The sequence below is a fragment of the Pyricularia pennisetigena genome (assembly GCF_004337985.1).
Source record: "Pyricularia pennisetigena strain Br36 chromosome Unknown Pyricularia_pennisetigena_Br36_Scf_15, whole genome shotgun sequence".
In the NCBI taxonomy this organism is placed as follows: Eukaryota; Fungi; Ascomycota; class Sordariomycetes; order Magnaporthales; family Pyriculariaceae; genus Pyricularia; species Pyricularia pennisetigena.
In genome coordinates this window covers 180,434-193,859 of record NW_021940927.1, presented here as the reverse complement: position 1 = coordinate 193,859, position 13,426 = coordinate 180,434, and the positions used below count along the sequence as shown (strand labels likewise).

The following is a 13,426-nucleotide window of genomic DNA, read 5'->3' as shown; positions in this document are numbered from 1 at the left end:
CTGACGGTGGTTACTGCCTGCCAAAGAACCTTGCACTTTCGCAGAACTGCCACCATGATTTGATAGTCCGTCAGGGCGTCCATCACGATGCAGGGGGCCCTCCATCACCGTGGCACACTATCTTTGGGGCGGCAAAATGCGGGGTTCGGTGTCACATGGTGATGCGTGGCGAAATTAATCAACTAGACTAGAGGTTAATCATCGAACGACAAGAGATTATGCAGTCGACCAGGCCACCCTCAAGAAGCCATGCGTACATTCTCCAAGAGGTGGTAGTGGTGGTAGTGGCGTCGGCGGGCATGGTAGCCTGTGCACTTGTAAACTAATAACTATATGGCCGAGAAAGAGTGCAGTAGACTGAATTGTGGGCGATTGATAATGCGGTTTTTTCAACCACCCAGAACTCCGTTTTGCCCCACGCCGAATGGGACCGCCGGCATTAGTGAAACGGAGGATAATCAACTTTACTACCACGTATCATGTCACACAAGGCTCAACCCCAAATTTAGGACTCTCGAGTCCGGACGGTCCGTCCGACTTGTTGAACGCGGTGTCACACCACATGCAAGCGGTCACTTAATTATCCTACACGACGATAGAATGTGCTGCGTCTATAGTCAACTCATCAATTGATAAGGAACATCCATGAAATAAATGCAGTCTGTAGCGAGCAGCGGAACCCTGCGAAGTCAACAAATAACGCCGCTTTTGAGCTATCAAGTCGGTGTGATGAACTGCTAAAGTGCAGACCAGGATTGTTTGTATGCCCTAACACGCATTTTTGTATGCTTCTCCCCACCGGATGCCAACAAGAGGCCTCCTGGATGGTGGAGAAAGTGTGAGACGATCCGCCCGTAAGCCCCCACTGTCGCAATCAGACGCCGAACCCCGCAGTTTGTCGCCCCAGGCCCTCAAATCGGATTGCGCTCTTGCTCCAAGCCGCGGATATGGAGGGCCTCCTGCATAGCTGAGAAAACTCAGGCCTGCTTGGTTGAGCGAATGATTAACATTATGGTGATTGTGTGCGGCATTAGGCAACCTCATGTAGATCTTACTGATATTATTCGTGGACTACTCAACAGGGCTGTGTCCCACGGGTTAACCTGGCTTATTGCCAACACATCTGCGGGTAAATTGTTAAAAGGAGTGATTATCAATGGAAAATGCAAATAAGTGACAACATGTTCACAGGTTGATTGGAGCGCCAGCTGTACAAAGGGATGGAATAGGTATCGCGAAAGACTTCCTCAGTTCAGACATTCCGCTCCCCATCGCTGCCGTTGTTACTGACCATTTTCCAACCACCTGAGGCGACGTGACGAACCTTAATAGTTTTTTTTGGCCCAAGAAATAATCAGACGGCATAAGTTATAAAGCTAAGCAGGAGCAAACATAAAGTATAGCTTAGAAGATATCCTTTACATCTCAATTGAATTTTCTTTGCGATATCCCAAAAGGTATGTCGATCGCATTACTGGTGAGCATTGGAATACCTTCCCACCATCGGAGACAAGGTGATGTGAAGCAATGTTTTTAAACAAAGCCATTTAGAGACCTGAAAGGTCTTTAATGACCCACAAACCAGCGCCAAAATCATCAGAACATCCGTAACAGCTCCAGCACCGCCTTGCCTAACCTTTGATTACTTTTTGCACCTTTGAGCTATTCGGTAATTATTCCGGTATCTGAGGAAGGTCCTTGATCTTCCACCAATTCAGATCGAATAGGCAGCTCCATGGCTGATGAAAATGATGAAAACGTTCCAGTAGTCGTCAAGGAGGGCCCTGCGGTAGAATCCATGTGAACTGGTCGCCGAACGCCAAGTCTGGTCTCCAGGTCACGGAGAACCGTTTCTTCCAGATGTCGGTTAAGGTCCCAAAGCAGGGTTTTATGCTTCTTCCGCACCGAAGATGAGCATGGAGCTGGCATCCAAGTCGGATAAAGCTTTTGATGACTGGCTGACACCCCAATCGCCAGTGGGTGCCGGGATAGGAAATTGTGACAGAGGAAGCAAACCTTCTTGCTCGTGCCCATAAACAAGAGGCGTGGTGTAAGGTCTGGATTATGGTCGTAGAATGTGAGAAGCTGCATTTCTGCATGGACTGTAAGATTAAGACGGCACGCTTTGCGAAATCGAGCCTCCGGGTCATCCGTGAGCCAAGTCTGGCCAAGTTTTTCGACGAGTGATCCAGGGTCTGTCTTAGTCAGCCTTTGAAGCGTTGTCCTGAGGGCCGTAATGTCGTTCGCCAAAGAGAAGCGCTGCTGTCCTGGAGCTTCCACAGCCTCAACGTGAATGGATGTGAAAATATCAGGCTGTCTGGTGGCGAGCTTAACCATAGCTTTCGTTGCTGAATGGTATCGCGCCAGCTTGTATATGTGCTTAATCCACAGGGGCATCTCTTCCTCGTCGGAGCAAAACAATGATTCTATCCGCTCTGAATATTTCCATCGCGCTTGGGCCGCCCATATCATATGCGGAACGAGCTGAACAGGCATTGCATCAGAGCTCAGTGATATCATAGAGGGAAGGATGGCAATCCACTGCTGAAAATCTGCTTTCTCGCCGTCATCCAGGTACGCTTCGTCTGTCCTTAGAGCAGATATTTTTCGTCGGACAGTAGCGTGGATTTCTGGATCACGAAGCTGCTCCAAAAGGGACCAAATCTTGTCACCAGTCAACTTGATGATCTTGAGCAAGATCTCAAATTCTCCGTCCTTCACTGACTTTTCTACAGGCATGTTAATGTCAGCGGTTCATGAGCCACAAGATACTTGTGATTGTTCACCTTTTGAAGCCACAGCGGTCAGATCATGGAGAATTAGCTGAAGCTGGTCGACAAGGTCGGGAGGGACGCCAAGATTCCGCGCGAGACGCAAAACGTTCCCACTCGGATGGCCTTGTTCCAAACAAACTGCTGAGGCTGTATCTCCACCTACTCTTGAAGTAGAGCATATTAGGGCAAATGAATCTAAGAATTTTTTCCGAAGCTTTTCAAGTCTCCAGTTGCTGTCATGCGGATGCAAATCCAGACTGTGTACTGTTGGCTGGCCCCGTACATGATCGATCAAATATAGCAGGCATGTAACAATGACAAAGCGTTTGTGAGCAACGCCAGTGAGCCAATGCGCTTCCGACATGTTTTATGTTGTCAGTGGGTTTTGTGAAGGCTTCGCCGCTTTGTTGTCTATGAATCTTGTGCTCTCAGTGACAGGCTTGACTACATGAAACCTTTTTTGACAGCCTTGAAACGATCTCAGGATTATACTAAATGCAAGTTGGGGGAAACGGAACCTCAGAGGTTTCAAAAGTGCAGAAGCGTTGTCCGTCGACATGCAGGAGGCCGGACACCTTTAATTGGACGACGGTGGAGGCCTTGGGTGTCCAATCTACCTGCACGCCACAGTCAGTGCTTGCACATACAATTAACCAATGAACCAGAAGTAAGGTGTACTCTAAAAATAGCAATAGCCAATCCAATAATCCAATTGGACAAGCAGAGATTCATGCATAATACATATAATCTTTGTATGCCCCTTAAACACTTACATACGTCATGTACCTGGCCCCAAGAGTTTGACGGTTAATCGCTCCGCAACTATAATTAGGGAAAGCCTCCACCATGTTCAGAAATCGGCAAATATTATCTAACCCTACTTTAAAGCTCTGCTATTTCAACACCTAGGCGACGGGTTATAGCTGCGGAGTTCTCCCCCACCCCACATTGCTTCGAGATGTTGAACCACTTTTCATACCATGGCCTCTAAACTTGGGACAGAATTCCGCACAGGAGCCAAAGACCCTCCCCTCTGGGAAAATGAAGATCAGAACGAAGGGCTATTTGAAAGCCATGCTCGGAAAAGAAAATATCAGCTTTTGTCCAACATCGAGTTCTTTGAAGAGCCGACTCCAGCGCCGTTGTTTACCGACAGCACTTGGGGGGTTGACCCAGCAGTACTTGACCGAAATAATTCCTCCACACCATCCCAAGAGGCTTGAGCCGCTGGTGAATTGCAACGATTTCATCAGGATCCTATGGCCTCTGATGAAAAATCGGTGCAAACGGTACCGGAGAATGACGAATCTAGGTCTACTGAAAGGTATCGCTGACAGCCTGGTGAAGCTAGACAACTGTCTTTTCCTACCTTGTCACAAATCTTTCTAATGCTTTGCTCCTGCTAGAAATGTCTCTGGAAAACAGCCAGCAAAGCAAAGAACTCGCCTTCGTTGCAACTGGAAGGATTGCCGATACAACGCCGCAACTTTGAGTGAGCTGGAGTAAGTTCAATTCAAGCTAATTCCTTTAATTATCTCACTTATAATAACCATTGTTACCTTCCTGACTTATTTGCCTGTTGTATAGGACGCATGTGCACCAACATCGAAAATGTCCCAAAGGGGATTGCCCATGGGAAGGGACGGAAGATGAGAAAGAAAAGAAACGTCATGTTTGGAAGACTCACAGGATATGGGCGGCCGAAAACAAGTACTCTAGTATAGGGGGAGAGTGTCCTACATGTGGCGCAAAATTTGCGCGACAGGACTATGTAGTTCGTCATCAGAGAAGAAAACACGGCGGATGAAGGGAAATTCTGATCAACCAGATTATGATTTACGCTGTCAGTTTGGCTAGGCCTGGGGAAATTACTAGACGTATCTTTTTCATGCAGGAAAGGCGCAAATCGACGCTTGCGAACAGGCAACAGTGTGGTAAGGGCATGGAGAGGGGCGTTGTAGCTGCCCTCACATGCTTCTGTCTTTCCCACAATACATAATTATACATTCTCAAGAGCAACACACACAGTTCAATATATGGTGTGCTACTAGCCAGCCAGTCGGAATAGCACTACCCCTCATGCAGGAGGCCGTCCTTTCCTGGAGCTAGTAGCTTTTGGGCGGGCTTTTTTGCGAAGCGACAGGGGGTAACACAGCGCATCAATCGATGCCTCGTCAGCTCGCCTATGGGCGCATAGCTTCTGCAGTGTTGCTATTTGATTGCATCATGCGGCCATTCCAGCCCGTTCTCAACCACAAATCACTGCGCCCGCTCTTGGCTGCATATGTGGAGGACTGACCGTATGCATTTCAAAGCTTTTTCGTAATGGTGTAAGTGATGCCCACCAAAACCATTGTTTGTAGGATATAATAGTAGGAGAGCAGCAGGCCCTCTACATGAACCTAGTAATTTCTGTGAATGCAACCGTAGGCTTCCGACATACCTGACAAGCAAGCATCTTGGTTGATGGCCCGCAACAGAGCACTTTCCCTAGCCTCTGCATATGAGGGGCCTCCTGCATAATGGCAGCATGTTTAGTTAAGGAAGAATGATTTTCACTTTACTGATAGCGCGCTGTCTGGGCTGTGAGCAATCGACAGAGTGCAACTGCCTCCCCTTCGGCACTGTTTTTGATTGCTGGTTGGCCGTACCTTAGCGTGGCTCTTGCTGGGTGTTGATGTGGTTGACGTGGTTTGCCTCCACATTCACGAGAACAAGGGTGATTGATAACAACGAGCAATAATTTAACAGCCTTGCGAGTGGGCGATCCAGCTATGAACTAGCATTTGAAATGCAAGAGGCTCTGTCAATAAGGTCAGGATCGAGGTATTTGCCAGAGCTGTGTGGGATACAAGACTCCAAGACTCGTACTTTTGGAAGATGTTGGGGGCAGTTGACCGTACTGGGTTTGCTTATGCAGTTCTTTAGGTGGTTATAGTACGTCCATACAGCCCTTAAGACACACAAACCATTCTGCGCCACTTACCCCTACTCCACTCAGAACCGCGTCCATCACGATGCAGGAGGCCCTCCATCACCGGGCACACTATCTATTGCCCAGCAAAATGCGGGTCCGGACGGTATTGTCCGACTTGGTGCCACCCGCTGGGCATGACAGCCACATACCTTTGCGTGTGGAAAAAATTCACGTTGAACAGGGTTTACTGCCGAACTAATTAATTGCGGCACCGTTTGAGTAGGGTGAAAGCTCTCTCGACTGGTTGATCGAATGGGCAGCGAAGACTTAACTTTCTTTTTCAATACACGGTACGAAAGCGTCGCCGCCCAAGCGTAGCAAGAAAACAATGGTGGTGGAACTCGGTCTGTGACGCCATCTGATCCTTATGTATTGTCTGTCTTCTTTATGGCCGACACCATAATTGACGTGAGCTCATGAAGAGTTGTTCCACTACCAAATGCCACCACAAAATGAAACAAAAAATCAAAGTTCGCTTCCGAAGCGCCGCCCTCCACCGCTGGCACACATTTATATCCCTACCCCGCCAGGCTTCGGTATCGTGGCATCGTGCCCGGCTACATGAGGAACTGGCCGAGCGCCGTGCCGCTGTTACATCGATTTCACGATTGAGCGAGACGGCCGATGTCGTTTTTACGATCAGTAGAGCGCGGTTTGACGGACACCCTTTTCAAATTCACGTGCTTATTGCAGTTCCCGCAGGTGTACTGCTGTATATGGTGGCCAAGTTCAGCCTGCGGTGGACTTTTTATCGTATCGTGGCATTTGCGTGCGGTGCAAGAGGACGAAAGTTGAAAGGCGTTAGGGAGGTTGTCAACCCCAGGAAGACTGGCAAGGTCGATGAGGTTGCAGGGCGGCATGGGTTAGATCCGCGGGTCTGCAGGAGTTGGGCAACGAGGGTGAAGGCCTTTTGGCCTTTGCTTCCTTGACTACAAACGAGGGGCCTTTTTGATTCGGCCTTTGATCACGAAGTCCCGTCGCTGCAATGTGTCGCCGCGGACTCACTTGACGTAATCGGGCGTTCCTAACCAAGCGAAATTTGATAGTATTCGTATTGAACCGGTTACTCTGTCTTGGCGGCCTTCCACATATCTCTGCCTGCAAGTAGCTGATACATTCCCGAAATTATTTTTGATCCAGTCGTCAACAAATCAGCATTGCTATCCACACGTTTCCCAGACCTCAAGGAATAAATGGTTGTTTGTCTTCTTCTTTTTTGTTTTTTTGTTTTTTGTTTTTTTTTTTTCCCTTTTTTTTTTATTTTTTTTTTTCTGTTTTTTTTTTCCTTTTTTTTTTTTGTTGGTTGTCTTTTTTTTTGTTTTTGTTTTTTTTGTTTGTTAATTCCTTTTTTTTTTTTTTTTTTTTTTTTATTTTTTTTTTCTTTTCTTTTTTTTTTTTTTTATTTTTTATTTTTTTTTTTTTCCTTTTTTCTTTTTTTTTTTTTTTTTATTTTGGTTTGTTGTTAATTTTTGTTTTTTTTTTTTTTTTTTTTTTTTTTTTTCCTTTTTTCTTTTTTTTTTTTGTTTTTTTAAATTTATTTTTCTTTTTTTCCTTTTTTTTTTAACCTGGAAACATTTTCTTTTCTCTCATCTTGTGCTGCCCTTTACATTCGTATTTTGTGAGCACCACTACCGAAGTTTTTCAATGTGCGTCAACAAAATCAAAACTCCAAACATAATTGGTATTTACGGCCTTCCAGGAGCCGGCAAAACAACCCTGCTGTCTCAACTCCGCCAAACGACAGAAACATGGCTTGAGGAGTACGACTATTATGAGGGCTCTGAAGTCATCGATTCTGTTGTGGACGGCGGTCTAGCTGCCTTCAAAAAGCTGCCGCACGCAGATAAACAGCGCCACCGGGCTACGGCTGTCAGACAGATTGGCAGGGATGCCTGTAACAACGGCAAGAGCGCCCTGGTCGCCGGCCACTTCATCCTGCCAAACGATGACCTCGACGGGGGCTTGCAAGAGGTGTACACTGAAGCCGACCTGGAAACATTTACGCATATCATCTATCTCAAGGTCCCCGCAGAAGACATTTGCAAGCAATGCGCTGCTGATATGCAGCGGAAGCGAGCATTGTTCCCAGTTGAGGAGGTGAACAGGTGGCAGGATGTCGAGGTTGAGAGGCTGTTTCACCTCTGTTTAGACAGAGGTATCGTCTTCGCAACTGTTAGTGGAGGGAAGGAAACAACGATGCAGCGCGTTGCAGACCTGTGCTCATTCTGGAATTTGAGCGAGCAGCAAAATTCAGATCTTGCGGTGTCCATGGCCAGTAGGATTTTCAGCAGCACCCAACTTGAGCTGTGCAGCAACATCCTGGTGTTTGATGCGGACCGGACACTTGCCCCTCAAGATTCTGGAACGCTTTTCGTGAAAAAGTGCCTCAGTAATGGCCACTTAAGACAACCAGAGGAGACGAAGGTTGTTTTCAAGACGGTTTTCGGCGGCCCGTTGGGCTATACCCATCGTGCTTTCCAGCAAGTGTCGGTGCTTCTGGAGAGCTTCGAGTGCTTCAACGAGACGTATGATTCCATTTGCGACACCGTATCCAACCAAATCACCATTTATCCGGAAATGGCCACTGTTCTGTCACAGGCTACCCGAGATCCGCGGGTAATTCCGTTGGTAGTGACAAGTGGCGTCCGCCGGGTCTGGGAGATGGCGCTCCAACGAATAGGGCTCCAGGGGATTCCTATTTTTGGTGGCGGCCGAGTCAGGGACCAGTATGTCGTAACACCCCAAACCAAAGCGACAATCGTGGCATGGCTTGCCACTTTCAAGACTGGGGATCATCGCCGCGACGTTACGGTGTATGGGGATAGCCCTTTAGATATCCCCATGATGGCTGAGGCCGGCCGCGCCTTCGTGATTGTCGGGAATGAAGAAACCCGGAGTAGCACGATGGATTCAGAGCTAGAGAAAGCCATCCGCTCCAAAGTCTTCGGGAAAACCCATGACAAGAATTTTGAAACCAGAATCAAGCAGATACTTTTGCCATCGAATGTAACCCCACGTCCAGGGTTGTCGATTGCGGAATTGCAGTATCCAATGGAGGACGTACCTGTCAACATCGCGCCGTCGACGGCAGCCAAGCTCCTAGCTTCACCCATGCGGGACGCCTCAATCGCCGGCCCAGCTCTACAAGAGGCGCATGCTCAGGCCGGACGATTCTTGGCGACGCAGGTTGTCGCCCAGGTGATTGGCCTAGAGGAGCATATCATTCCGCACGTACAAGGCCAAAACACCATTGGATATCGGCTCAAAGCCGAAGAGCGAACTTTGATCGTGGCTATAATGCGTGGCGGCGAGCCCATGGCTAGGGGCGTGTACCAAACTTTTCCTCTGGCGATGTTTGCATTCGCCAAATACCCGCATGAGCTTGCTACGAGAGACGTTGTGGATATGGAAAGCATTCTGTTAGTCGATTCAGTCATCAACACGGGTAAGAGTATGATTGATTTCGTCGAGCACATCCGAGCTATGAACTTCAAAGCCAAGATTTTGCTCGTTGCAGGTGTAGTTCAGGCTGGTGCGATCGAGCTTGAGGTGGATGGAATTTCTGAAGGGGGTAGCCTTCGGCGGAAATTAGGGTGGCATGGAGACGTGGGCATTGTGGCGTTGCGGGTATCTGAGAACAAGTACACTGGTGCAAAGGGTACTGATACAGGGAACCGATTGTTCAACACCACGCATTGGCACTGAGAGGGTACTGGGGAAGCTGTTGCTTCTCAGTCTTACAGCATTGATTGAAATTGGTATGCAGCTTGGAAAAAATGCACATCATAAAATTCTAACTTGCGTTTCCAACTCCTTCGCGTGCTCGAGTGGGGAATGATATGTGCAGGTGGTGGTGAGCGCCTGTCAATGTTTGCACCTTCACAGAACAGACAGCATGATTTGGTAGGATAGCCCAGCATACAACAAAGCCATTCTGAGCCATTTATCCCAATCGGAAGGGGGTCAATCACGATGCAGGAGGCCCTCCATTATTGCGGCGCGCTATCTACGGCACGGCAAATTGCGGACGCCAGAAGGGCATGGCGCATTGGTGATACGTGGCGAAACAATGCGGAGGTTAACTCCGCAGTTTGCCGCTCAGGCCCTTAAATCAAATTGCGGTCTTGCTCCAAGCCGCAGAAATGGGCCTCTGCATAGCTGAGAAAATGCAGGCCTACGCAGCTGCTCGATTGAGCTAGGAGTGCGGTGGTTGAGGGAGACAAGTGGGGGACAAAATTAAATTAATCGCGGAATAGTACTTCACTTTTTGCGATTATTTCACCACGAGAAAAATACACAGCATAGCAAAAAGTCGGTTAGGAGGACAAATTTGTTTTGGCTTCATTTTGGAGTTAGTTTTAAGAAAATAAAGCCCAAGCTGATGAAGTTATGGCGTATTAAATGGGTAACGTTTGAAAGGAATGGTCGTGATTTGGCCTGTTGGTGGTCAATTTAATTTTGTCCCCACTTGGGAGCCTAGCATGCAGCCACAGACTAGCATCCGAAATGCAGGAGGCCGTTCACGGGTGTCGATCAGTTCAGGATTGTGGGGTTTGCTAGAGTTTTGGAGACAACACGTTTGATAGGCATAGTGATTTTACACACATCGGGTCTAAAATCTTTTTTTCTGCACCAACTGGCCATACCCATTTGCTAAGGCAATTTTGCAGGTGCTGCCTTTGACAGAAACATTGATTGGTAAGCTGCCAGGACATCGCAGGCAAACACAGCCAACATACAGAGTTGCGAATAACCTGGCGCCAGAACTTGTGGATCCGTACATCCTCCACACAATGCCTCACTAACGTAATTATAGCGCTTGTCATCAGAAGCTCTCAACCCCACCCCCTAGTCTTGACCGCCATGAGCAGCTCAAAAGACAAATCAAGCTGGCTGACAACATCCTGGTACTCAAACCGATCCAACAACTCCTTGCGTTGCTTCATAACATCAACCACGATGTCGCGCAGGAGCCTGTCGCTGCGGACCGACGTTCGGTAGACCTCCTGCACCGCCTCGAAGAAGTCTGGGTGATTCCATTGCTTCTCGGCCTCGGCGCGAAACTTGCGCGCTGCCAGACCCTTGAGGTCGCCGACTTGCAAGTACTCGGCCAAGGCGTAGACGTGGCAGTGCGTGAGGAGGAAGGTTTTGTCAAGCAGCGATTCGGCAAGGCTGATGGGCTCCGAGTGAGGGTCCTCGGTTGATGGGCCCGCTGGCTCATCCATGGCGATTGACTTGCCCTTTTCTTTTGCTTTTTGCCCTTTCTGGGTGCGGGAGGCTCTTCCCAGGGATCATGAACCTCGGGCTCTGCTGGAGGATCCCCGCGTTCGGCTGTAACATCGTCAGCCTCGGCAACTGCAGCGGCAGGAAACTCGATGTTCGTAGGTTCTTTCTTGATCTCGAATCCCCAGGCTGGGTTTTTGTGCAAAGGCTCATAATCCGTGAGATAGAAGAAGTCGATCACAAGCTTGACTGCATCTGGGTTATGGTCGGACAGGTCTACGCAGGATGTGCGGTTCTCCTGGAAAGTAGCTCAGCTTCAAACCTTGTTAAAGTCTTTTTTAGTGCACGTGTGCCATGAACTTACCTGCATATCTGCTTTGAAAGTGGTCTCGAAGTATCTCGAGCGCGGGCACATAATCGCTTTGTGGGCATGATAGGTATCGTGGCCGCAGACGATAGTCATATCGGAGTAGTCCCCACTGATGCGAAGGCTTGAACGGAAAAAGTCACTGTTAGCTCGTTTCACGACTTGATGCTATCGTTGTGCTGACGCACCTCTTCAGCGAATCCCTCAAGGCCTGTTCTGGCGATGTATCCATCTTAAGCGTGGCTTATGCGTCCGTCAGAGTTGTGAGCATTGTTGACCACTTGAACTTGTTAACGACAAGTTTGAGAGCCAGGTCGAGGACTCGTTGGCAAACTGCGGTTGCCGAAACACAGCCATGTACCCTCCTCATTGCCGGGTTAGGCGGCAGCGTTGGCCTATAAGCCTCGCACTGAACACATGCAGGCATCTGTTAGTGCGTGCAGCAAAATCTACGAAACCATCAGCATTGTGTAGCGGTTGCTGGGGAGTACATTATGGTCAAATTAGAAGTATAAGGACCCAGATTCTTGCCCGGCCCCAAAAAGTCCAATTGTCATCATGCGACGTCGACCCCGCCATTTGCCGACCCAGCCCGCGAATCGGATTGCGCTCTTGCTCTCACATGCCGCAAAATGAAGGGCCTCCTGCATAACTGAGCAAATCTGTTTGTCTGATAGGCTGCATATGCTGCCCACTATTTGGTGTGCACGTTGGACGTTTGGCACTTTCTTTTTCTTTTTTCTTTGGTGGGGCGGGGGGGTTAGAGTGGCTTAAATTCTAAAAGAACTGGGTCGGAGAAGGCACCCATTGCGTGACCTTCTTCTTCATCGCCTCAATTGTTTTAAAAGAGGGCGCGTCGTGTTGGGCCTTGATGCGGAGTCCAACGGAACCAGGTTTCTTTTGACGCTTTTGCGCGTTGTTTTGCCTTTCGCAGCCGCCTTTTCAGCCCTTGACATCTCCCGCCAGACGCTATTCCTGTAAGAAATAGACAAAAAGTGCAATATGGCGATAACCTTTCCAGATATCGCATACGGGCGTCAGCCAAGGCTGGTGGAGCTGCTTGATCCGGGAAAATACTACCCTGTCCTCGAAGCGCTCTCTTCGCACCTTACCATGGTCGACTTTTTGGCATTGTGCCGGTCATGCAAAGGCATTTGTGGGCTCCAAACCTGTATCCTGAGGAAGATCACCAACATCGATATCGGCCTAAAGGCTTTCGTGGATGACCCTATCACGCTTCGATCCCTACTTGGGAACTGCAACGCATTGGTGTCAGGACCATTCGCACTCAGCTTTTTTGAGCTGGGCCGTCAGAGCGTCCGATATCTAGATGTGTTTGTACAAAATGGCGATGATGCCGTACATTGAAGAAACTGAGAAATATCAGAACGAAAGCTTGGGTGGTGATACGGTAAGAAGACAGGAACCCATATGTTTGTTAAATGCTTACTATCTCTGCACCAGGGGACTCAATCACGCCACATCTATGGCACCAATAGACGGCTAGACATGAAGATCCGGATTAGTCGAACGAGCGGGTGTCCTGTGCGAACAATTCTTACGACTTCGAGCACAACGGCATGTGTCAATTTTATCACGTGGAACAAGGCATACTCGATGTTTCCCCGACAAACCCTTATCAATCATCAATTTTACCCACTAAGACCTATGGATGATCAATTCGGCTCAACTTCTTATCAAGGCTGGACAAATCGGGATATTTTATGGGCCGATATTCCTAACGTTGCCAAAATCGACAACCTTCGGCGCGTTGGTGATAACCGTGCATTGGTAATCCCATTGGAAATCAACACCGTTCAACAGCCATCGAGACCAGATTTCGTGATTGAGTATGCTCAATTTCGTGTTTCCAACCAGAACATACGTCAGCCGGGGACTTTCCCAAGCGAGACCCGGCCATCGTTCCCAGCTAGGCAGACTATTCAGAATCTGGGCATAAGGGGTACCTTTTTAACAATTAGGGCGGACAAGCTCGAATCGCCCGCCTTACGTTATAAATACTGTACTGCCAGCTGTAATTGGGACAGCTATGTGGGTCCAAGATTACAGCGTTGGGCCTGGCTT

General features: G+C 48.5%; 3 protein-coding genes across 3 annotated transcripts; 1 reads left to right on the top strand and 2 right to left on the bottom strand.

The window, feature by feature from the left end:
* Positions 1-1,662: 1,662 nt before the first annotated feature.
* On the bottom strand, positions 1,663-3,138 carry PpBr36_11246 (uncharacterized protein; the record flags this gene model as incomplete). Its single annotated transcript, XM_029898348.1, has 2 exons — positions 1,663-2,729; positions 2,787-3,138. The coding sequence occupies 2 exons, from the start codon at positions 3,136-3,138 to the stop codon at positions 1,663-1,665; spliced, it is 1,419 nt and encodes a 472-aa protein (XP_029743387.1).
* Positions 3,139-3,815: 677 nt separating this feature from the next.
* PpBr36_11245 (uncharacterized protein) lies at positions 3,816-4,581 on the top strand (the record flags this gene model as incomplete). Its single annotated transcript, XM_029898347.1, has 3 exons — positions 3,816-4,115; positions 4,181-4,266; positions 4,362-4,581. The coding sequence occupies 3 exons, from the start codon at positions 3,816-3,818 to the stop codon at positions 4,579-4,581; spliced, it is 606 nt and encodes a 201-aa protein (XP_029743418.1).
* Positions 4,582-10,586: 6,005 nt separating this feature from the next.
* PpBr36_11244 (uncharacterized protein) lies at positions 10,587-11,573 on the bottom strand (the record flags this gene model as incomplete). The annotated part of the gene is made up of 4 exons (XM_029898346.1): positions 10,587-10,991; positions 11,051-11,272; positions 11,339-11,465; positions 11,530-11,573. The coding sequence occupies 4 exons, from the start codon at positions 11,571-11,573 to the stop codon at positions 10,587-10,589; spliced, it is 798 nt and encodes a 265-aa protein (XP_029743389.1).
* Between the last annotated feature and the right edge of the window lie 1,853 nt (positions 11,574-13,426).